At 44.4% G+C, this 25038-nt stretch overlaps 1 protein-coding gene across 1 annotated transcript; it reads left to right on the forward strand.

Moving 5' to 3' along the window:
• The first annotated feature begins 1978 nt into the window (after nt 1-1978).
• Nucleotides 1979-24883, forward strand: TTF2 (transcription termination factor 2). Its single transcript, XM_056858171.1, is given in 23 exon segments — nt 1979-1985; nt 2987-3098; nt 3500-3586; nt 3700-3766; nt 5765-6685; nt 7899-8025; nt 9766-9954; nt 10665-10822; nt 13226-13307; nt 14073-14189; nt 14366-14516; nt 15124-15233; nt 17495-17675; nt 17934-18087; nt 19317-19408; nt 20169-20255; nt 20463-20592; nt 20687-20857; nt 21624-21676; nt 23255-23408; nt 23844-23926; nt 24444-24518; nt 24739-24883. Coding segments are annotated over 23 exon segments (3453 nt in total).
• Nucleotides 24884-25038: the final 155 nt, after the last annotated feature.

The raw sequence follows: 25038 nt of genomic DNA on the forward strand, positions 1-25038 counted from the left end.
GTAAACCAACTTCTTTGGAGATTTTCGTCTCCTGCTGTGGTTTGTGGTTCTCAATAGGACAAGTGCTGACAATAACGTTTTCAAACTCTTAATACATCGCTGGGAATACAAAGTGCGGTCACCCCCGCTGAGTTCTTGGACGCCACGGCTTATAAATGGTTGGAAGACGTCTTCACAGCTAAAGGGGCCGAACAAAGTGCGAACAGGATTTTTTTTTATAACGTTTTCAAACTCTTAATACATCGCTGGGGACACCTAGTGCGGCCACAGCCCGCGCCAAGCTTCCCTGTTTGCATTTTCGCAGAGCAGCTCCAGCAGACGGCGCCACCCCACCCAGCCTCCACCCTGGCAAAGCCTTGCTCGAACTTGTCCACCCGCCCCATGGTAGTCCCTTCCCAACCAATGGCTTTGCTTCCCCCCCCCCTCTCCTCTCGCTGATTGGGCAGAAATAGCGCGCGCGCGGGGAAGGGACCATTCGGATTCGGGGCGGGCGCTAACCCTTCCTTGGCTTCCTCTTCTTCCTGGTCTCTGTTCGTTTTGATAGGCTCCGAGGACGTCAGGGGAAGAGCGTGATTGGCCGGTTTTGGGAGCCTTTTCCCCCCCCCTATCAGTGATGCGCCGGATTGAGAAACCGGTGGAAAGAGTTTGAGATTTGGCGGCTTGGTATGGAGAAGGTGTCGTGCCCCGCGCACGGTGAGGAGTGGGCCGCGGCAGCTGGGGCCGGGGGAGGGGGAAGGCAGGTGCAGAGCGAAGGAAGGAAGGGGGCTCGCTTGCAGCTGGGCCAGGCTTCCAGTTGGGCCCGCCCTCTCATTTCCTGGGGCCACAAATGGAGGGAGGAGGAAATCCTGTGGGGAAACCAGAACCTCAAGGCAGATGGCCTCTTAGACTTAACTGTATTGAACAGCAATGCAAAATTTAACTGTGTAAAGTTCAAATCCAAGTGCCCAGTAGTTGTCAGTTTTCTGCAACACTGCAAAATTTAACTGTGTAAAGTTCAAATCTAAGTGCCCAGTAGTTGTCAGTTAACTGCAAAATTTAACTGTGTAAAGTTCAAATCTAAGTGCCCAGTAGTTGTCAGTTTTCTGCAAAACTGCAAAATTTAACTGTGTAAAGTTCAAATCTAAGTGCCCAGTAGTTGTCAGTTTTCTGCAAAACTGCAAAATTTAACTGTGTAAAGTTCAAATCTAAGTGCCCAGTAGTTGTCAGTTAACTGCAAAATTTAACTGTGTAAAGTTCAAATCTAAGTGCCCAGTAGTTGTCAGTTTTCTGCAAAACTGCAAAATTTAACTGTGTAAAGTTCAAATCTAAGTGCCCAGTAGTTGTCAGTTTTCTGCAAAACTGCAAAATTTAACTGTGTAAAGTTCAAATCTAAGTGCCCGGTAGTTGTCAGTTTTCTGCAAAACTGCAAAATTTAACTGTGTAAAGTTCAAATTTAAGTGCCCGGTAGTTGTCAGTTAATTGCAAAATTTAACTGTGTAAAGTTCAAATCTAAGTGTCCAGTAGTTGTCAGTTTTCTGCAAAACTGCAAAATTTAACTGTGTAAAGTTCAAATCTAAGTGCCCAGTAGTTGTCAGTTTTCTGCAAAACTGCAAAATTTAACTGTGTAAAGTTCAAATCTAAGTGCCCGGTAGTTGTCAGTTTTCTCAGTTCCTTTGATTTCAAATCCTGGAGCGCTGGATGGTAGGAGCAAGTTTTCTTCTCTAGCATTCTGGATAGTGGCGTGCCCACACTTAGTCCCCAGCATTCACATGCACACGGGTATGAACAGACACGCAAGCACCAACTCCTCCCCCCTTCTCTGAGAGTTGGAAAGCAGAAGCACACACACAGAGAGAGTGACATAATCTGAGTAAGCTGTCCTTCAGGGAAGGGACTTTCCCTCCCTCCTTTCCTCGCTCCGGAAGATAAGGAATTCTAATAGAATGCTTTGTTCCCCCATATAGCGGAAAGGCTAAGTTATGTATCACAATGCTGAACAATGACGCGTATGTTTGATTGAAACGTAATAGCCTAAAAGTTACAAAGCTAACTGCTTGCCTCTTGGGGGGGGGGTGTCATTTCCCGCCTGCCATCTGGGTGCAGAGGGTGAACACCTAGTTCTCTCCTTAAAGAACTGTTAGTTTTCACTCAGTCTCCTCTTAGTTGTCTTTAATTGGACTCTACGGATAATTGGGGTCACAACAACAGGATGCTGGTTACACAGACTGTATCTTGTAGAGTCTTGTCTCAAAAAGAGGGCATCTGGCCACCATTATGGGAACAGAACTCCCCCAGGGAACTAGCCAAGTCACTGACGTAGAAGCAAGTGGATTAGGAGTTCCTCCAGGTCATAACCACCTGCAGTCTTGCTTTATAAGAAACAGTGTCTTTATTTACAGTGCACAGATAAAACATACCATCACGTACACTTCTCCACTACTACTTCCAGGCTATAATTGATTTGTATTTGAGTGTGTTACAGAAGCACAGTTACACAGCCTTATATACACCTACTGCACCTGATCTGCATTAGGCCACCTGTGGACCTTCCCAAGCATTGCATCAGCAAACTGCCCAGATCTGGATTCCTGCAGTTCCCTTTGGTACCTGCAAGGCTATTGCTTCTGCTGACATCATCTTTGGCCTCTCAGATCTGACAGCTCTCACACAGCTGTTACTGTCAGATTATTACAATCAACTTGATACTCTGACAGTCACTGCTTCTTTGCTACGGGTGCATTCCACTGCAGTTTATGTGGCCAGCAGAAGTGTTCTCTGTTCCCCACCTCCCCGGGCCTTTTCCATTGTTCCAAAGGCAAAGTATCTTGAGGAATTACTTTGCAGTAGTGACAGAGGGAATGTTGAATGTTTGAAACAACAGGACTTAAAAACTCATTACATATGTGGGGTAGAACCAACATTTATTATTGTAGAACTACAATGGCTTTGATTTATGCTGCCTCTATGACTCTACTGTGGCTACTTTCTTACCTTTTGTTCTTCTCAGGGTTTCCCTGCCTTTTGAAGACTGGCATCCGAGATGGCCCAAGCAAAGGCAAAAGCTTTTATGTTTGTGGAGTCCAAGACCAGCCACCTTGTGGATTTGTCCTCCCTACCCTGTATGTTGAACATTCTTCTGTTCTGGGTACTTGTCTTAAAGACCTGTGTTTTGGAAATTACCACCATCGAATGCACTCATGTTAATTTAAACTAATCTTGCGCCCCTTAAAACTTCACAGGAAAAACCCTGAGAACATAAAATTCCACATCCTATTCAGAATCAGAATGTGGTAGTTTGTGTTCAAACAGTTATTAATTTAAGCTGTTGGATAGACTTGAGCCCTAACAATTTTTTCATGTTGGGATGATTTCATGCACAGAGGTTTGCTCTGTACACAGGTTTTCACTTCTCCCTTCCCCCATGACAGAATCTTCTGTGACATCGGTTGAAGATCTTTCAAAGACCCTCATTGATTCCTGCCATAAACCTTACTTACGTGAATATCTTTTCTTCCCTCAGACTTTGTCCTTCTCACTGCTTGATGCATGAAGAGTATGTGGTGGACCTGCAAGTTTTAGTCCAGCAGCAGGGGACAGACCAATATCGGTATATTTTCCAAAGAACACCTGACGATTTGACATTTTTATGGCATAGGTTGGGGTGGTCCAAAGTATGAGTAGCCTGCTTGACAATCCATGCTTTGTTTTGTTGTTCAACAGACTGTTCTATCGATGCACAAACTATAAGGTGGAAGGGAAGAAGTGGTGTGGAAGTGTCCCATGGCAGGTACTTATACCTCATTGCTATTTATTTGTTTCCAACAGTGTGAGGCATTAAAGTTTCGGAATGTTGTTGTGCTCCCTGCCCCAGGATGTGGTGATGGCTGTCAGCTTGGAGGGCTTTAAGAGAGGAGTGGACATATTCATGGAGGAGAGGGGTATTCATGGCTATTAGTTAGAATGGATACTGGTCATGCTGCATACCTATTCTCTCTAGTATCAGAGGAGCATGCCTATTATTTTGGGTGCAGTGGAACACAGGTAGGATGGTGCTGCTGCAGTCGTCTTGTTTGTGGCTTCCTAAAGGCACCTGGTTGGCCACTGTGTGAACAGACTGCTGGACTTGATGGGCCTTGGTCTGATCCAGCAGGACCCTTCTTATGTTCTTATGCACACTGATGAGTTAACTATGTTTTTCTGCATGCATTTGAACTCGGCTTGTTGCCCTGTTGTGCTGTCCTTACTCTTCCTATCTGCCTCTTCCTTGACAAACAGAGCTTGATTGAAAACTCCCTGGTTTGATTATGCTCCGGTTTGATTATGCTCCAGTTTGCCATGAGAGGTACCTTAGCAAATTGAAATCTGCATTCCCCCACAAACTGGGTTTCTAAACCTCAGTTAAGTATTAACTTAGAATACCAGTTTGGGGATGGGGGCAACAAGATCCACCTCAATCAGAAGCCTATATTTGGACATGATCGCTAGCTGGAGCTTGATCAAACCACAAAATTTTCAGTCAAGCATCACACAGGGGAAACACGAGGGGAGTATGCAAACAGGGCAAATGACCTGTGTTCCTACCCGATTGCAGAGCACTTGCATCTTTTTGGGAGGTCTGTATGCAGCCTAAGGCTGCAATACTGTGTCCCTTTACTTGAGAGTAAGCCTTGATGAGCAAGCTCTGATTAGCATAGTGGGTTTTACATCTGAGAAAGCATGCATAGAATCACTGAGGCACTCCAATTCTGTGAAGGGCCCTTCCCAAACTGCCTCTGACTTAATTAGTTTTGAGAGGTTTTAGGATCATGACTTGATTTCTTCTGGTGGTTCCTTCCAACTCTATGATTCTATACTCTGGCATATGCACCCTGATCATACCACTGCTTTTATTTCTCTTGAGCCCTAGTCAAATTTTCTCTGGCAAGTTCTGGACTTTCTCTCAGAGAGTTCTATGTATTATCTACATAGTCCAGGACAGAGCTAGGTTCAGACTGTTGGGCCTGTGCTCCTTCTCACAGGTCTCAACAAGTCCAGGGGCCCGTTCACTTTTTGTCCAACCACAAGTTCAAAGGGAGAAAAGCCTGTGCATTCCTGGGGCACCTTGTGATATACAAAAAGGAGGTGTTGCAAGGAATCACCCCCATTATCAGGGCGTGTGTCTACATAAGTTTTAAGCCTCTGTTCCAAAGTAGCATCGACTCTTTCAATCATGCCATTTGTATCTGGGTGGTAAGCTGTAGAAGTGAGGTGTTTGATGCCACATGCTTTCCACAGCTGTTTCATGAGGGTTGACATGAAGTTTGCCCCTCTGTCTGAAACTCTTTCCCCCTAGGGTCCCAGATGCTCTAGCTGGCATGCCTGAGCCTTAGCGAGTTTTAGGATTTCTGTCACAACCCTGTTGGTCTGCAGTAGAACAGCTAGATTCCCATCAAAGCTCATACCCCAAATATATTGTTGGTCTCTAAGGTGCTACTGGACTGGAATTTAGCTGGCTTTATATAAAGAGGGCAGTAAAGACAGACAATATTTGTGAGAGAAAACAAACTGAACAGGACAGTAAAACCTGATCCGGTATTTTGTGTAGCTTTTGATATATTTGACACTATTCAGTAGTTCTCATGGTTAGAACCTTTATTTCTTAATAATAAACATAAAGAGCCTAATATCAACTTTTATTCTCTGTATCAATGCCAGTGCAACAATTCTGCAGAAGCCCTGAGAATGTGTAGCCTTAGTATTCGTGGTGTCTGGTGCTAGTCTGAGATTTGATCTGAATTTTTTGCAGGATTCACAACCCACCAGATTATCAACTAAACCACAATCTCAGCAGATGTTGGATTTACCCCTTAATCACAGAGAACAAAGAAACCCATTCAAAGTATTAGACAAGAATCAAGAACCATTCTCTTTGAAACAAATTAATAAATATGAGGACAAAAATTCAAAAGAAAAGGATAAAAGAGAGACATTGGACTCTGATAAAAAGATTCAGCAGAAATTATCATCTGAATATGTTGGGGAAGAACTTCCAAAAGAATGTAAGGTTGAGTTGGGAGATAAAAGTGGTAGATCATCCAGGAGGGTGAAAGAAAACCAAATTAGATCAAATGACTTGACAACTGACCTTCAAGAAACCGTATTTTTGAATGCACAAAAAAGTTGTTCGAGCACAAAAGTTGAAATACCCTCTGGACATATAAGGTGGAGTTCCACTATGAGACCGTCTAAAGATGGCATGCCGAAACAAAAAACAAGCTGCAGTAGCCAGACATCAAGCATAAAGCCCCTTAATGAGGAGCAACTTCGAAAAGGAAGACCGGAAACATGCATAGACAAAAGGGTAGCAGAGAAGAAGCATGACAATGAGGGAAGCGAAAAGAGGGCTGTCACACCTGGAGGACTTGTAACCGTTCAGAAATGTATGGGCTTCCCTACAGTGTCCCCTAGAGAAAACCTACTATTATACAGGGAAATGACTCCAGAAGAAAAACAGAGTACCAATAAAAATGTTAGTGGTGATGAGCACAATAGATTTGTGCCCTCCAAGTCGCCTGTTGGACTGATAGTGGATTCCTCGCGGGGAAAAGACTGCAGTCAGAAGAACTCACCTTCCATCTCACAAGGAAGTGCCTCTTCACAAAGGGCAGAAATTCTGGATTCCAAAGCCCTTCACAGCCAACTTTCAGCTCAGTTAAGACAAAAAAAGGTATCTTGGTTGCTTTCTTTTTCTAGCGTCTATTTACACTGTGGCCCGAAGGCTCCTTGTGTCAAAATAATATTCCCTTGAATCTCTCAAGGTGACCCAGCCATCCCTTGGCTACCTTTATAAATCACTCAGGTTATTTTACTGTGCCACTCTAAGCAGAGTTAAAGGTAAAGGTCCCCTGTGCAAGCACCGGGTCATTCATGACCCATGGGGTGACGTCACATCCTGACGTTTCCTAGGCAGACTTTGTTTATGGGGTGGTTTGCCAGTGCCTTCCCCAGTCATCTCCCCTTTACCCCCAGCAAGCTGGGTACTCATTTTACTGACCTCGGAAGGATGGAAGGCTGAGTCAACCTTGAGCCGGCTACCTAAAACCGACGTCTGTCGGGATCGAACTCAGGTCGTGAGCAGAGCTTTTGACTGCAGTACTGCAGCTTAACACTCTGCGCCACGGGGCTCCTCTAAGCAGAGTTACCCACTTCTAAACCCATTGACTTAAATCAATTTAGAAGGGTTACACTCTGGGACTGGCACACTGGAGACTAGTTTGTGATACTCAGACTTTGCTTGAAGTCTGTGACATGCATCACGGTTTGGCTAGAGCACAGAAGCCTCGTTTTAAAATGTCTTCTAAGGGATACGCTGTTTTACCTGCATGTGATTCATAATTAATTTCCCACCCCCTTTTTGGTGGTAATTGTAGGCAGCATTAGTCTGAACTATTTGAATGAAAATGTGTACCTCTACATGAAAATATTTCTTTGCAGTTGGCTTCTTATTTTGACATTTTTGCATATTTTAAAATATTCTTCAGACTGTAGAAGCGAATGCCACCAGAAGGAACTGGGGTAAGAGTAGCAGCAAAGCAGAAACTTCTGTCCTGTTTCCCCAGAAGATTATTTTTTGCTTTCATTTGTGTGCATGTCACTCACACTGATTTTCTGGTAGCAGTTTTCTTCCTTGGAAGCTGGTTCTGAACAACTCTGATCAATCATAGTGCAGGTAGAAGGACAAGGGAGACATGGATGTGAGTGTTGAAGCACCATGAAACAGTAATAATCCTTGCTAGTAACTTTATAATGGATAGTGTTCTTCCTCAGACCTGTATGCCTCTTAAATATATCAAAGCTGTTGTAGTGATAATCTTAAATAAAAATAGAAAAGCATTTAGGAAGTCAATTATGCCTTTTTCTCTCCTCCCCCTTCTCTCTAGAGCACTTTGAAAATGGTGAACGTGCAGGCTCTGCCAGATAAAGGAGAACGATTAATAAAGCAAGTGCAGGAGCTGGAAGCTGCACTTAGCTCTCTTAACCTGGAGACGGAGGAAGATGCAAAGAAAGGTGTGCTTATTCAGAATTTAGACGCTGTTGGCGAAACAGCAAAGGCAATACTTTCCCCTTTATTTAGAACACTCAGAAATATTTATTTGGTTCTAAATCTCTCTCTCACTGTCTAAAATGTTAGTGTATTTCTTTTAATATTGTCTTGGAGCCAGTTCAAACATATACAAAAATAGCAAATGATAACATTCCCTTTTGGACAGTACCTTTCAGACTGCCAGTGGGGGGATCTGTTACCTGGAATGCACTTGTGAACAATCTTGCACAAGTGCATCTCTAGACTCCCAAGACAAGGTAACATTGGTCTGGTGGAACGGCTGCAAACATAGGCAATGCCTCAAGTAGGGATTTGGAACAGCACACAGTGAGGGAGACAGTACCTGATTTTTAGTCTCTATTGTACATAAAAATAGCAGAAGTAGAAAATTCAGGTAGATTGAAAAAGCCATGTGGCATACTCAGTTTGGAGGATTACTGAGCTAAGAGTTCCTGGGTGGCCCACAGTACCACTCAAGCATTTGGGGAATAAGCAACAACAGGGAAATGATGGAAGCTGTCCTGGTTATGCTAAATGTGCTTTTCTCTTAGGCTAGTCCAAAGTGAGAACCAAGCCTTGGAGTTATGAGCATATAGTATACCTGGGGGGTAAGAAGCAGATGGGGGGAAATTGTTGCAGTTTCTCACCAAGCTATATTTGGAATGTAGGAAGGGGATTGGGGCGGGGGTGGGGAGAGGAATTTAGAGAAGAGGAGCAGAAAGTTCTAGCAGTGTCAACATAGTTAAAGTTCTGAAGTAGTGAGGGGAGGGGATCCCAGTGAAAAGGAAGAATCTCCAGCCAGTGATTTCAGTGGTTACAGAGCAATCCTAGGGAGGGGACTGAGCCTAATTTCTTCCTTGCCAGGATGCAGCTTTTATCCCCCCCCCCCCGGGCTATTTACTACTGAGACCAAATCTTATTGGTGGCATTTTTTGGATCCTCTTTGCCATGGGGGGTGGGGGGTGGAAGGCAAGATCCTGGCTCCTATTGATGCGTTAGAACGAGGTAATAGGAAAGGAGAGGAGAAGGCTGGGCACCAGGTAAGCTAATAGGAAAGGGTGGATAGATCTGGGTAGGATGACTGGGTTACATGAGTGGCAGTCCAGATCAGTGGCCACTAACAGATGCCAGGAGATGGGTGATATCCGTGGCTTTGTTTATTTCCAGAGCAGTTTGCATGGTAAGGCAGATTCCTGGATGGTCCTAGAAGGGTGATTATTGCCCTGCAAACCTTGATCATTAATCATAGCCTGAATTTTGATGAGTCCTCAAGAAGCCACAAAATAGAGCCATTGTCAGGAGAGTGTCTGAGTTCCCAGGGTGGGGGGACACCTGGCTGCTCCCTGTGAGTCAGCTTCTTGATTGCCCGTTACCCGATCTTAGTTTCTCAGCTTTAATATCAAACATGGAGTCTCTTCCTCCATCTCAGACATTGCAAGGTCTGAGAATTTAAGGAGGTGATGGGGTTGGGTCTCAACAGCATATCTCCTAACCCAGGGCTGCTTTTGGGATAACGGGATCACATGTTTGAATGCTCATCCATAGTGGGGGGAATATTTCTTCCTAAAATGCTAGTTTTGGAGCTGAATGTAGGTTTTTTAAAACATGGGACAATTTTCAAACATGCCGTTCCCCCCTCTTTCAGTCTGAAAAGTACTTTACCTCACAATCCTGCCATGTTTGAACTGGGTTTTACCCAACAGGCGATGCGGGCGTTATCGGAAAGGAAGAAGAAGAATTGCAGCACAAACCATTCAGCAGAACCATCATAGAGCCACCGAGTACCCTGAAGGGAAAAGAGCCACAGATGTTCCATGAGCATGAGAATACCAGACAATTAGAGCTCAATTTTACTGCAGGATCTAGTCAGTACTGCAGTAACCCTTCTGGAGGTAAGTGGGGGAGGAGGCAGCCACAATTACAGTAAAAATGAATTGGGAGAGACATAAACCCAGTTTACTTTTTGGAACAGCTCACTTTGATCCAGTAATCCCTTTAACTTCCTCAGGTCTTTATCCCAAAATACAATTTATATATCTGAGGCATATTGTGTGTTTTCACGGCAGTCTTACTTATGCCAGAATAGGAAGTAGAAGAAATAGCATTTTCACAGATTCCGTTGTTGTCTTTGGGAGCTGCCTGATTCTCTTGTTAGACATTTTATGTTCTGAGAAGCTCCATCAGAGCCGATACTGCTTTTCTTCAGGCTTGACAGCCTTCTGGTCAGCTTTAAGCACAATGTTATGTTACGTTTATCAGTTCTGTACAGGCAAGCCTTGTTTTATTGCGCTTTGAAGGTATTGTGTTTTTGAGCAAGTCTGTCGGAACCATTATTCCAATAGCACGTGCTCACTTCGTCTCTCTGTGTCACATTTTGGTAATTCTTGCAATATTTCAAACTTTTTCATTGTTATTATAGTACATGGTTTTTTTAGACGTAATGTTATTACACTTAATAGTGTAAACATAACTTTTATATGCACAGGAAACCAAAATATTTGTGTGACTCGCTTTATTGCGGTGGTCTGGAACGGAACCCGCAATATCTCCGAGGTATACTTGTAGTAGGATCATTATTTGACTCTCCAGAACTGTCTTCCAGAATATTCTTCTGGGCAGACACTTTATGGAGGCCGGATGACTGAAGATCGGCTCAGAGCTGTGTATGATGCCACAAGCGATGCCATTAACAAGCTCCACAAGTCCCTCAAGTCCTGCCCCACAGCAGAGGCGGTGGCTGTAGACCCACCAGGGTTGAAGGTGAGCTAAGGTGAAAAATGAATGTTGTGCAATCTGTAGCTTGGCCACTCCAATGTGCTGCTGTCTTCCCTTCTGCCCCCCCCCCCCCCAAACCTTTAAATGAGTTTGTGCAATCAAAAGAAGCCAAGAGAAATGGCTAAAATCGTTTGTCTGCAGTCCTATGGATAAGAACCAATGAACTTAAGTGCAATCCAAAGAAAAATGAGAGGGTATTCATCTGCTTAAGGACTGAGGAGTCGGTGTATCCTCAAAGGAGTTGCATTGTCCTTGAAGGAACAAGTTCATAGCTTGTGGGTGCTGCTGGGTCCTGGTTTATGGTTGGAGGCTCAGGCTTTTATCAGATAGATAAAAGTGCCTTTTATCAGATAGATTTGAGAGTCAAAGCTCCCTTCATCAGATACGAATAGGAATGTAGATCTCTGTGCTTATATCCCAGTCAGAAGGTGGGAGGGGTGTTGTAAAGAAGGAACTCAGGATGCAGAGGTACAATGCATATTGTTATCAGCTTGGTTAGAGCAGAGGGAAATGCGTGGGGGCAGAAAATTAACATATGAACACATGAAGCTGCCTTATACTGAATCAGACCCTTAGTCCATCAAAGTCAGTATTTTGTACTAAGACCTGCAGCGGCTCTCCAGGGTCTCAGACAGGGGTCTTTCACATCACCTACCTCCCTGGTCCCTTTAACTGGAGATACCGGGGATTGGACCTGGGACCTTCTGCATGCCAAGCAGATGCTCTGCCACTGAGCCACAGCCCCTCCCCACAGCCTTTTATCAATGCCTTGATACCCCAGCTACAGCTGTTTCTCAGACAGCATGATTGGGTCCCAGTGATCTATCACATCCAGGTTAGATTGTTGTAATGTGCTCTGTGTAGAGCTACTTCTGAAAACTGCTTCAGTTGGTCCAGAATGTGATCAGGTTGTTGTTGTTGTGTGGATACACAGGATCCTTAGCACTCCTCCACTGGCTGCCCTAAGCAGCTTGGGGTCAGGGTACTTGATAGACAAATCTCTTCATACTGCCCAGCCTCCCTATAAAGACTCTCTTCCCAAGCCCTGTTCTCTGTGGCTCTGCCTGCAGAGATGAGGCAGCTGGTGACCAGAGACCGTTGTGGCATCTCACATTTTGGAATGCCAACCACCTTGAGGCTTGCCTGGCACCAACCCCAAATATTTCTTTTTAACTGGAGGTTTGTTGATGGGTTACAGCTTTTTTTTCCCCTAAAGGGGTTTTTATAGCCTGTTTCTAGCCTGAGGACTGTTGTATTAATATCAGTTCAGGCTGCTGGCCTGTTTTTAATGGTTTGTTTTTATGCTGTTGGTTTATGATTTTATTATGTTGCTATTAACTTCTGAATTGCCATGAGGAGGTCCTCTGGAGAGGTGGTATAGCATTTTTCTAAATAATTCAATCTTGCTCTGCCGTTACTTAATTTGGTGAATCGTTTCCCTCCCCCTGGTCTTCCTTAACGGCCCATGATGTATGCAGGCCGCAAAATTCTTGGATTGTGTAATGTTTATTTAGCATTCTACTCTTGTAGCACTACACAGAAGAAGTTCCCATGGCCTATGCTCTTGATCAATTTAGGAAGCCTGATGTTACTGCAAACTGAAAGAACTTCAAGAGCTAAAATCCTGTCTGTTTAGTAGTAAGAGGTTTACCACCACCACACCGTTTAATTGGCACTTTCTGTTGGAAGAAATACCAGTGTCTGAAAGTCTGCATTTTATTCCAGTTATAATAAAATGCTAATCACAAATGCTTGAATATAGAAACTACAGAGTACTTTCTAACCATCTGGTCCTACTTCCTAAAATCATGTGTCCCAACTCTGAAATATTCTTTACGTTTAATTCCTGTGGAACTCTTTTGATTCCCCTGATTTATTATAAGGACTATTTATCCCTCAGAGCTCACCCATTAATGACTGATTGAAACAAATTTTTTGTTTTTCTGATCTGAGGATTATTCAGCTTATGTTATTAAGAATAACACTCGGAAGGACACAAAAAGGCCTCCTAGTGAATTCAGAATACAGAAGTTACAGAGTAAAAAAAAAATTCTGAATTCTCAGGTTTAGAAATGAGTGTTTGGTATAATTATCCCAACTCTTTCTAAAAAGTTACAAAGAAAAGGGGGGGAGTGTATGAGCTGGATTTCATAATTGAAAAAATGGCCTGTGAACATCTGCTGTATCAGTGTTGAATCTTATCATGTATGAATGTGATCACTGCATTTATGGGAGCACCACAGAGGGCCCAGGTGAGTTGCTCAAGAGATAGCAGAGATAGCAGAATAAAGAATTAATAAAAGAAGTAACCGATTGCTGAACCTGAGTTCTGAGTGCCGTCTCTTGCAAAATAGCAATTAATTCTACATCCTGCGCTTCCTTTCCTAGATCTCCCTCTTGCTACACCAGAAACAAGCCCTTGCTTGGCTCCTCTGGAGGGAGAACCAAGCACCGTGTGGAGGAATCCTGGGTAAGAAACTATTTGTCAGTTTATGATTGAGTGTGTTCGTACAGCTCCTTTTCTGATAAAAGTAGCTTTCCTTGTTTATCAGGTGTCAAGCATAGCATGGAGGGCACAATAATCCATGATATGGCCCTCGTCCCCAAGTTAGAATGTGAGTTGGTTTTAATCTGAGCCCTGGATAAAAGGACATTAGGGCCAGTGCAAATCTGCTCTCCAGCTCCTGGAAAGTTTACAGAGTCCCTTACGGAAGGCTCTTGCTGAGGGTCAGCGTGCAAGCGGTGTTCCTGGGGACATGGCTAAAAAACTGGGTGGGTTGAGAGAGGAGACTGTGGCTAAACTCCACCCTCTGAGGATGGGCGAAGCACATCACTGAAGCTGTGGAAGCCAGCTGGCCCAGAGAAATAGGTAGGATAGCTTAAGAGCTGCTGTTCCTTCCTGTTTTCTTGTCACATCTGCCAACAGTAGAGCAAAGGACTCCATAAAGCTCATAGCCAGTTGATGTTGGCCTGGTCTTTCCAGCCCTGGCTGCCTTCTGATCTGGGTGCCATGTTCCTTCTTCCTTTGGCTTCCTTGTCAATCTGAATAGGGGGTGTGCGCCATGTGATAGATCCATATTCTTTTTCTCCTGAAAATGAGGCATCACAGGGACATAATCAGCAGACACTTTTAGAGTTTCAAATGCCTGATCAGAGGCTTAAGAAATGCAGCACTGTTCAGTCCCGTCACTTCCCTGAAATTTGTTTTGTTCTCTGCTTTCCCTCCCTCTCCCAGCGGATGATATGGGCTTAGGGAAGACTTTAACAATGATTGCGCTTGTCCTGACCCAGAAACAGTTACAGAAGGAGAAGGGACAGGAGAAGAAATTAGAGATTTGCATGTCACGACAAGGTACAGAAGAAGCAACACTAACAATTCTGCTGCCGCTGTCTGTAGACTTATTTATACAGACCAGTAACACTGGAGAAATTCCCTTCTACTGGGAACTTTTGGCTGTGTAGCCAATAAACATGGAGGGCTGTCTCACTTAACAAAATATGTTTACATATTATTCTTTATGTTTGAAGATCCCTCTGTTATCTTTTCCAATGGCACTCTGATTGTCTGCCCTGCCTCCCTGATCCATCACTGGAAAAAGGAAGTGGAAAGGCATGTAAACCATGGCAAACTGAGAATCTGTCTGTACCATGGAAGCAACCGAAATAAGAATACGACAGTGTAAGTGCGAAGCCAGAAAGCAGTTCCCAGTATAAGTGCAATATCGTACAAGCTTGACCCTGGACCGTTGTTTTGGTGTACTCTTTTGCTGGACTTCTGGAGAAGTGTTGGCAAAGAGAGAGTGTGTAGCTTAGAGCTGAAAAGGGGCTGAAATGATTAGTGTTTCCCCTTGGCCCTTCAATAGCCATCTTGGCAAACAAAGCTGAACCAGTTTATATTTGTCACACATCAGTTTCATTGTGGTTGGCAATTTTGACACACCAAGCAGGTGAAACCTGTTTCTCTCTTAATAGTGGGCTAGGATAATTCTGTGGAGCGTGTCTTCTTTTCTGATACAGTGGAGTTTGGAGTCAGAGTACAAATTCTGTACCAAAAATGGTGCTGTTCTATCTCTCCCATTCTCCGTATCTGAGACATTGGAAGGTTGGGTGGAAATACAAAGTCAAATTTAGCATTGTTTCTTTTTCTTTATGGGGGAATTCAAATACTGGCTTATTCAGGATCTTAGTTACTCATTGGAATTTTAGCTGCATTTCTTTCTTTAGTTGTTTGTGGTTGTTCTGAGATATCCTGTGGCTCACCAGCCGTGTGTCTCATTCTTGTGCAGCCTCTCTGGATATGATATTGTCATCACCACCTATAGCATCCTGGGCAAGGAAATTCCCATGCACAAAGAAGAAGCGGAGGTTGCTGCTAAGGACCATGTTGCGCAGGTAACTGGAATGTACACACTACTCCTTAGGCTTTCCTGAGGTAAAAGTACACTTGAGTGTTAAGAGTCCTGCTGATTTCACAGGAAATGCAGGCGTGCGTTGCTTTGGCACAGAGTAGCTATTAAGGAAGTCCATCATATTCTGCTCATTTTTGCTCATAACTCTTGCTGTGATTGTAATGAACCACACATCTTAGGCTGTGCCAGTTTAACTCACTGAGTTAGAGTCCTCCGAGCAATGCAGTGCAACAAGGAATAATAAAAAGTTTAGTAAGCCACTCCTTAATGTGAAACCATATTTAGGAGTCACAATTAAATACAAAGGTGGTATAGGTGGGTCTGCCCTTGGAGTCAGCTTGGAAACTCCAGTGGGCACAGAAAGCCTCAACAGCTTGGTTATTATCAGGAGCTAAGGCGGAGCATGTGTTACGGAGAATGCTGGGGTCTCCAACTTTTAATGGGGGAATTAGTCAGTTTGGAGACAAATTTAGAGCACTAACGAGAGGCTTTAGCGGGGTCTATTCCTGTGTCTACGCAAGGTGACCAAAACCAGTAAAGAACAAATGGCTCAAGAGACTGAGTGCAGTCAAAACAGGATGTACTTTATTTAGGGGAAAAGGGGGTACAAATCACACAAGCGCAATTGCACGCAATAATCACACACACACGCACACACGAGTTCTAAAAGGGATAGCGGTAAAGAGAGTCAATAGCTATCTGTCCTGCGAGGTTCCAAGGAGGGAAGCTGTTGAGGGGGGGCTATTACACAAACCAGCGTGTTATAGCCAGGAAGACGTGCAGAGACACGGGGCACTTTTTTTTTTTTAATCAGAAGGAGAAGGCACAGACATGTGCCAGGGCTCTTGGCTTTATAGTAAAATTCTGCCCTCTGGGGCAAACTGACTCACAGGGCATGTGAGCAGTAGGGCACAAAGGTAACATTGCTTTAAAATATGAGAAAGATTGAGTGGTGAAAAGGTGTGGGCCAGGGTGATCGGAATATGAGGGGATTATTGATGACTGTCAATCACTCAGCGATTGTGTTATTGACAGCTGGCAGGAACTGGGAGCAGAGAGGGGAAGGAGAAGATGGGATTAGCCTGCCCTGAGAAGGAATGTAAGGTGTGGAAGGGGGAAATGCTATTGTTCTGAGTCTGAAGTCGTCAGGCAGATCTTGATGTGCCGACCGTGTCTTTGGTTATGCAAAGGTGTCCAGGAAGGCAGCTGTTCCAGGGGCGAGTCTCTGGCAGAGACGCTCAGGAGCAGATCTCTGTTCTGCTCTGCATTCAGATCCAAGATGGAGTTCAGGTCCACTTCCCTTCTCCGGGTCCAGGTGCTGTGTGCCATTCGCAGGTCCCTGCTGGCTCTGTACAGCGACGTCCAGTGGGGTGTCTGGGATGCTCCTGTGTCTTGGAGTGTGGTTCTGTCTCTCTCCATGCCTCCCCTGCCTTTCAGCAACAGTCCCAATGTACAGACACGAGAGTCCAAGGGTGTCCATATTACAGGGGGTATAGAAGGGTATCGTTACACATGCATATTATACCCATTCTGCAGTCACTCCATTGGCTGCCCATCAGTTACCAGGTTCCCTCCAAGGTGCTGACTGTCACATAGAGAGCCCTACATGGCCTTGGATGCTTATATCTGCAAGACCTCTTCTCCTATGCTTCGCCACAACAACTTCACTCATCTAAGCAGGGCTTTCTGCAGGTGCCACCTTGCAAATGGGCAAGATCAGCGATCACGCGTACACATGCGTTCTCTGTTGTGCCCCCTCCCCACCTTGTGGAATGGCCTGCAATGGTGTAAACTGATCATGCAAATTAAATAGGCACACTGATCATGCAAATTAAATAGGCACACATTTTGCGACATCTGTATATTTGGTTCCATCCACATCCATAGTAAGCTGCAGTCTTGAAGTATTTGGCACAGAATTTAAGTCTGTGAAGTTGTAAGATTTACCATGTATCTTCTACTTCAGTGGGCACATGCATTCTTTCATCTTGTGTGTTATTGAATATCAGTAAGTTGGCAAAGGTTTAACTTTTTGTTTTGAAGTATAGAATTGTGATTATGGAAGGAGGGAAAGAAAACTGTAAGAGAAAGAAATAATTGTAGAAAGAAAAGGTCAATCTGGTTTCCTTTTCCCTGTTAAATATGTAGATAACTTTAATTTGTTTAAATATTTTGGCTGATTATCAGCCCCCCTCCCATGACTTTAGATTTTAAACCCAGTTCTATTTTGTACTCTAGGACAAATCACTTCCCTTCTCTCCCTTGCTCTGGATAAACTGGGCTAGAATTATACTGGATGAGGCACACAACATCAGAAACCCCAAAGTGCAGGCCTCAGTCGCAGCCTGCAAGTTGAGAGCGTCTGCCAGGTGGGCTGTGACTGGGACACCCATTCAGAACAACCTCTTGGACATGTACTCCCTGCTAAGGTGAGTTGATCACAATCATAAGAGAGCTGACATTGTAGATCGGTAAGGGGCTTAAACTTCAGGACTCGTCACACATTACAGGGAAGACCTTGTTTGTCTAGTATCTCCATGGTGAAACCTTGGGGAGAAAAGATGCTTTCTTAAAAACAGGGTAAACATTTTGCCCAGATACTTCACATGGAAAGTCTTTCCCACCCACCCCAAGTTGAGTGAGACCCGTTGACAGTGCTTCATCTACCACTCTTGTTGTCCCCCTAGGTTTCTTCGCTGCTCGCCTTTTGATGAATTCAAGGTGTGGAAGAGTCAGGTAGACAATAATACAAGAAAAGGAGGAGAGAGACTGGCTATTTTAACCAGGAGCCTCTTATTGCGAAGAACCAAGGACCAACTGGACTCATCTGGCAAGCCTCTGGTAACAGTTGTTCTGCCTCTTTTGGGATGTGAATGGGGAGCTGCACAAATAACCCTTGTCTTCCATTTGCTAACGGCCAGCTAGTATGTTTGATTATAAAATGTCCACCAGGCACTTTGCACTGAAGCTTTTTATTTTAAATCACTCAAGACAAAAATCTCTCTTCTAACGGTCAACAGAGGAGCAGCACCTCAAAATCAGAAATAAGAGTTTGCCTCTAGGATGGGACATTAACAGCCCATTCCTGAGAATGGGGCTGAAAGTTGTTAGGAGGCGGCGTGAACTCGCTGCCGATATAAATGTGTGTAATCATGCGTTTATACGCATTCACGCCGGCGGCGATGCCAGTCCCAGTGGCGGCCGAGCGCTGCGGGACTGCGCCTCCCCCCTCCGCCGTCGCGGCCTCTCCATGGCGCTGGCAACGGCATGGAGAGGCCAACCCGGCGCAGGAGGGCAGGCCAGGGGGAGCAACTGCCGCTTGGTTGGCTTCCTCACCACTTTCGGCCACTTGCGCTGGTGGCCAGAACAGTGCTGCGCACGCTCAGCCTCGCTGTTTTAAATGGGGCGAAAAGCCCCAGTTAAAAAAAAAAAGCAGCAAAACAGCTTTTTTTTTTTTAACAGCGTCGGGGAAACCGCTGCGCCTCTTCCCCGCCGTCCCCATATGCCTCAGCTCAGGAATGGGCTGTTAGTTATTTGAGGGCACTGGGCTGGCTGATACCTACCGAGATTCTAACCATCGGGATTTTAAATGCCCCACAACATTTGCCACTTTGGACTTCTACTCAGGCAGATTTTTGGCTGTCTGAAATTTCTCTTTAATGCTAGGTTATGGCTGGGCCCTGATCTGGATGGCCCAGGCTAGCCTGATCTTGTCAGATCTCAGCAGCTAAGCAGAGTTGGTCTTGGTTACTATTTGGATGAGAAAGTGCCAAGGAATACAAGGTTTGTTATGCAGAGGGAGGCAATGGCAAACACCTCTGTTAGTCTTTTGCCTTGAAAACCCTACTGGGTTGCCATAAGTCAGCTGTGCCTTGACAGCACTTTACATACCCATAAGGGCTGGAGGCTAGGCTACCTTTCCCAGATTTCTGGGCCCTGGGAAACGTTAAGTCAAAATGTGCCATGCGAGCCTTTCATAGAAGTGATTTTTGCTGCCACTCTTTAACAGCTGTATTTCAGCCAGTTATTGTGACACACATTCTATCCATCTGGTTCTTCCCTCTGTCCAGGTCCCACTACCTCAGCGTCTTACTCTGCTACACCGATTAAAACTCTCGGATGACGAACAGTCAGTGTATAATGTGCTATTCAAACGATCAAGGTATGAAGGTATCTTGGAGGCCTTTCATGGCTCATTCTACCTTGGCTACAGTTAACAGTCCCAATGCTTCTCTCCTATACTAGACTCTTCCTGTTCTCCTGTGTCCCTTCTGTTACTGAGCCCTGCTCTACTCCCACCCCTTTCCTCAACTGTCTGTGGTAAAAGTTGCCATATATGCGGCATGTCCCTGAAAAATAATTATAATCACTCCTCACGAGTAACAGAACAGTGTTTTGCCTGTGCTTGAGTTGTTGCTTTAGCAAGCAAAGCATCTTGCCTTCTTGTTGAACTAAATCCTTCTAAACTTTCCATAGGGAGAGGTCTTTCATTATCATGATGCTAATGTGGCACTCTGAACAGAATACAAAATGCTTTCTCAGCTGGAAAGACATTTTTAAAAGACCAGCATGTCTCCCCTGAGCGTGCAACCCAAATATGCCTTAAAACTCAAGTGGCTAAGTTGAAGAGATGTTTAAATTGATTCCCTGCTATTGCCATAAACATTCTTTTCCCTGCTATCCTTTTTCTGTTTACCTAAAAAATTATGTTTTATGATCTGTTGCTATATTAGATTCCCCCCCCATTTCCCCCCCCCAGGGTAAATTCAGATGTTACAATCAGAGTTTGTTCATGATGATTAATTGCCACTATTGAGTACTTCCTCCTTCCGCCTCCTTCTTTGCAGCGTTTGTGTGTAAAAAATGGAACTCCAAATGATCAAATCTGTCTAATGGCTTAAAAATGTGCTTTGTTTAATCAGGTCAACACTGCAATCCTACCTCAAGCGTCAGGAGGCTCAGTTGACGGGGAGCCCTGGGGATAACCCGTTTGAGAGAGGTTAGAATTTGGAGTACTCTGTTATGGCATCTGTAGAAATGTGTTAAGAGGAATCTGACGGGGGGGTAATCATAATTTTACACTGTTTTGTTGCCACTTTCATTTTTCTGTTCATTAGAGGATGTTGGCAAATGCTGCCCTGATTAATTATCTCTGCTTTTTTTAACTCTTCCAAAACAAATTACCTGCTCCTGTTGCTCTGACATGTATATTTCTCTCAAGTTGGTCAGCAGGACTCTGTGGGAAAGAGTAAAACAGACACTCCTCCCGTCTCTACTACTGTTCATATCTTGTCCCTGTTGCTGAGGCTCCGTCAATGCTGCTGCCATCTTTCTTTGCTGAAGACGGTAATGATGCAAGGGGCCCTGAAGAGCGCTAGCTGCTCCCTGAGCCAGTGCCGCCCTAGTGCGTAAGTTGCCGACTGCGTTCTTTTCATTGCAGGCTCTGGAGCAGGCCAGCTTGGACAGTGACGGCATCTCCCTCTCCCTGGAGGAGCAGCTCAATGCTCTGACCTTGTCTGAACCTGATAGCAGCGACCCTCGGTCTGTGGTGTACCTCCTCGGTTCACCTTTTGGTGTGGATCTATTTGAAATCACTAGACAGAGCACCAAGGTATTAAGACCGAGGCACTCCCTTTCTAGGGAACCCTGGTGATTATTCCCTACAAACAAGCTATTTTTCAATGTTGAAAAAGAGGAAACCAGTATTTTTGTACTACCCAGCCAGACTAACACGGATACATTAATGAAAAGGAGAATCCTCTGTTCAAATACGGTTAAAGCTGTTTATGTTGCATATAATTTCACAGCTACTTAACTAACAGCATAAATGTTACTATCTACTCCATTTTTATCCTGCCCTTATTCAAAGAAGCTCAGAGCAACCTAGATCAGTTTCCCTGCTTCCATCTTATCCTCACAACCACCCTGTGAGGTAGGTTTGGCTAAGGGTGTGTGACTGGCCCAGGGTTGCCCAGCAAGCTTAAAGGCTAAACCTGGGTCTCTCCAACCCTAATCCAACACTTTAACCACTACACCAAGATGGCTCTTTATTTTAAGCTTCAAGGGTAATTATTTATGTCAGAACAGAAAGGACATCTGTTTCAGTCAAACTAGGTGCTTTGCTGATCAAGTTTCAATGCTTTGATTGCTTCATTGAGCAAGGCAGGCAATCCTACTTTTAGTTTGCTTCCCAAAAATGTGTATGGGGGAGTGGCAATGACTCCAAAATCTCCTGACTTTACAGTAGAGAGAGACTGAGGGTGCAGTCCTAGGCACAGTTGCTTATAAATAACCATCATTGAATTTAGAGGAATTAGTGCTGTGTAAGAATACATGGAACTGGACCATAAGTGTACTCTTTCCCCCCAACTTTCTAGTTATTGCATCTCTTGGAAGAGCTAAAGGCCATCCAAGGTCAGTCCCAAAAAAGGTAAGCATAGTTGCACCAGGTGACCTCCTGGACTGTATTGTAGGATGGGGATGGTCAGTAATAAAACATACAAAGAAAAGCAAGACACTATCTGATGTAATTTGGTTGTCTGCAGCAATATGAGCCAATCCAGGTTAGTGTTGTAATAGGAAATGGCCCGGGAATAAGAACATAAGAAAGGCCATGCTGGATCAGACCAAGGTCCATCAAGTCCAGCAGTCTATTCACACAGTGGCCAACCAGGTGCCTCTAGGAAGCCCACAAACAAGATGACTGCAGCAGCATTATCCTGCCTGTGTTCCAAAGCACCTAATATAATAGGCATGCTCCTCTAATCCTGGAGATAATAGGTATGCATCATGACTAGTATCCATTTTTACTAGTAGACATGAATAGCCTTGTCCTCCATGAACATGTCTACTCCCCTCTTAAAGCCTTCCAAGTTGGCAGCCATCACCACATCATGGGGCAGGGAGTTCCACAATTTAATTATGTGTTGTGTAAAGAAATACTTCCTTTTATCTGTTTTGAATCTGTCACCCTCCAGCTTCAGCAGATGACCCCCGTTCTAATATTAGGAGAGAAGGAGAAAAGCTTCTCCCTGTCCACTCTGTCCATACCATGCATAATTTTATAGACCTCTACCATGTCTCCCCTTAACTACCTTCTTTCCAAGCTAAATAGCCCTAAGCATTTTAACTGCTCCTCATACGGCAGTTTCTCTAGCCCTTGATCATTTTAGTTTCTCTTTTCTGTACCTTCTCAAACTGCAATATCCTTTTTTAGGTGTGGTGACCAGAACTGTACACAGTATTCCAAGTGTGGTCTCGCCATAGATTTGTACAAGGGCAGTATGTCAAGTACGCTAATGAGTATATGTTAGAGAAGGAGTGAGGTATAAACAGAAGGGGTGACATTCCATGGTGTGCTATCAGTATGCTTTGGAGTTCAAATATAAGTATAATGCAAATATTCATAAGCAGAAATATGGATCCCATTGGTCAGGTGATGCTTGTGTCTTGTGTTGCCACCAGGGCTGTAACTCAGATTTGCATGTTCCTTCCTCCTGCCCTTGCACACTACACTTTGGTCTTGGGTTTCTGTTTTATGGCAAACCTTAGTTTGCTCCTTCACTTGAATAACTGTAGTTTGCTCAATTCAGATATAACAGCAAGTGTTTGTTGCAAGTGAGGGAGGAAATCAGAGGGGAGGAGGGAGCACACAAGCCTGAGCGCCATTCAGGTCATGACAAACCGTACTTTGCTTGTTGCATCCAAATTGGTCATAGTAAAATGGTTCAGTACATAAATGTAAGTATATTATGAACATGGACAATCCTGTCTGGAGCCCTGTTCAAGAACCCCTGCCTCTGATAGTGTAATGTTTTAAAGATATTTCCCTTTAGAAGTTTATTGCATTCAGACCTTTTCTGTTGCTTCTCAGTGATCCTGTAAGACAGGCTGATATCCTCTTCAATACGCAGGTGCAGAATAGTAGCTTTCTCAAGTCCACCTAGTAAGTTCATGGCAGAAGAGAGATTGAGCCAGGGGCTAAAATGCTGCCCTCCTGTCTTTCTAGTGTCGTTGTGTCCCAGTGGACTAGCATGCTGAAGGTTGTGGCAGTCCACCTTGGGAAGCTTGGCCTGAAATACGCCACAGTGGATGGCTCTGTGAATCCAAAGCAGAGGATGGATCTGGTGGAGGAATTCAACAGTAATCCTAAAGGACCTCAGGTATGCAAAAGACCAGAGGCTTTTCTCAATGCAACTGCTGATGGATTCAGTAGGTAGTTGCTACTATCGCTTTGCCAGATCCATAACTGATAGGTAGGATTAAGCCAGTAATTGTCCTAGCCCAGAATTGTGTCCGTTCATATGTAATACGTGTGCTGAAAAGTGTTTTTTTGAAGGGCTCAGATTCTTGAATCGCACAGTAACTTCAGTGATTTCCTGTGGTGAATTCAGTGCTCTGAAACTGCAGATCAAAATAAAAGGATGCACAGGTAATGCTGGTCTTGATCAGGGCTTTGTAGGCTTCATATCTGAATCTGGGCATAAAATTCAGCTTTCCAATAATCTGTTGTAAAAACAAGTTTTTACTTAAACCAAACTCAGGAGGAATGCCAGATCTGGGTTGGGAAACAAGTGACTATTTTCTCTCCATTGCAGGTGATGTTGATCTCCCTCTTGGCTGGAGGCGTTGGCCTCAATCTTGTTGGCGGAAATCATCTCTTCCTTCTTGACATGCACTGGTAATGAGAACGGCAGTTGCCTCCCACAGCAAAAGCTTTGCAGAGTTTGTTTTGTTACTGCAACTAGTCTGGACATTAGGAAGAATTTTCTAACAGTTAGAGCAGTTCCTCAGTGGGACAGGCTTCCTCTGGAGGTGGTAAGCTCTCCTTCCCTGGAGGTTTTTAAGAAGAGGCTAGATGGCCATCTGTCAGCAATGCTGATTCTGTGACCTTAAGCAGATGAGGAGGAGGGCATCTTGGCCATCTTCTGGGCATGGAGTAGGGGTCACTGGGGGTGGGGGGGTAGTTGTGAATTTCCTGCATTGTGCAGGGAGTTGGACTAGATGACCCTGGTGGTCCCTTCCAACTCTATGATTCTATTATTCTAACTGCAGAAATTCAGAATGGATGGGGTTAAGGAATTCATGAGTTAATCTGAAAGGACCTTTACTCTGAGCTAAATATGTGGGCTGTTTCTGCTCCCAACTAACTTATGTGTGCTTAAGCAGAGTGACAGGACAGTTTCCTTTCCTTTCAGGAACCCAGCTCTAGAGGACCAAGCCTGTGACCGTATTTACCGTGTGGGGCAGCAGAAGGATGTTGTGATCCACAGGTCATGCTTTGCTCTATGTCCTCTGTTTGTTGCTGTCTCTGTTTTAATTTATGAGAATTGTGGATTTGTTCTAACTGTTTTATGGAAAGCATCTGAATCTTCCAGCCTGCTGTCTTGGGGGTTCTTAACCGATTGCGGCTCAGTCCTGCTGAACTAATTTAACTGCCTGAATAAAGAAGACCGACCCAACTTGTGCTAATGTACCATGCTTGGTTTCTAGGTTCGTTTGTGAAGGGACGGTAGAAGAAAAGATCTCGGGGCTGCAAGCCACAAAAAAGGAGTTGGCCCAGAAAGTGCTGTTGGGAAGAGGAGATTCCTTCACCAAGCTCACCCTGGCAGACCTCAAGCTCCTTTTTGGCATTTGACCCTTCACATTTTGAATAGGATGCGTGCCTTGAGAAGTAAATTAGGTATATATAAATAAATAAAGTGACCGAGTCAAGCTTTTACAATTGTATTGTGGTCTTGTTCTTTGTAAGCATATTTTTCTATAGGAGGAAGGGCTTACTCCCACCTTTGA

This window comes from Euleptes europaea, chromosome 12 (genome assembly GCF_029931775.1).
Source record: "Euleptes europaea isolate rEulEur1 chromosome 12, rEulEur1.hap1, whole genome shotgun sequence".
Classification (NCBI taxonomy): Eukaryota; Metazoa; Chordata; class Lepidosauria; order Squamata; family Sphaerodactylidae; genus Euleptes; species Euleptes europaea.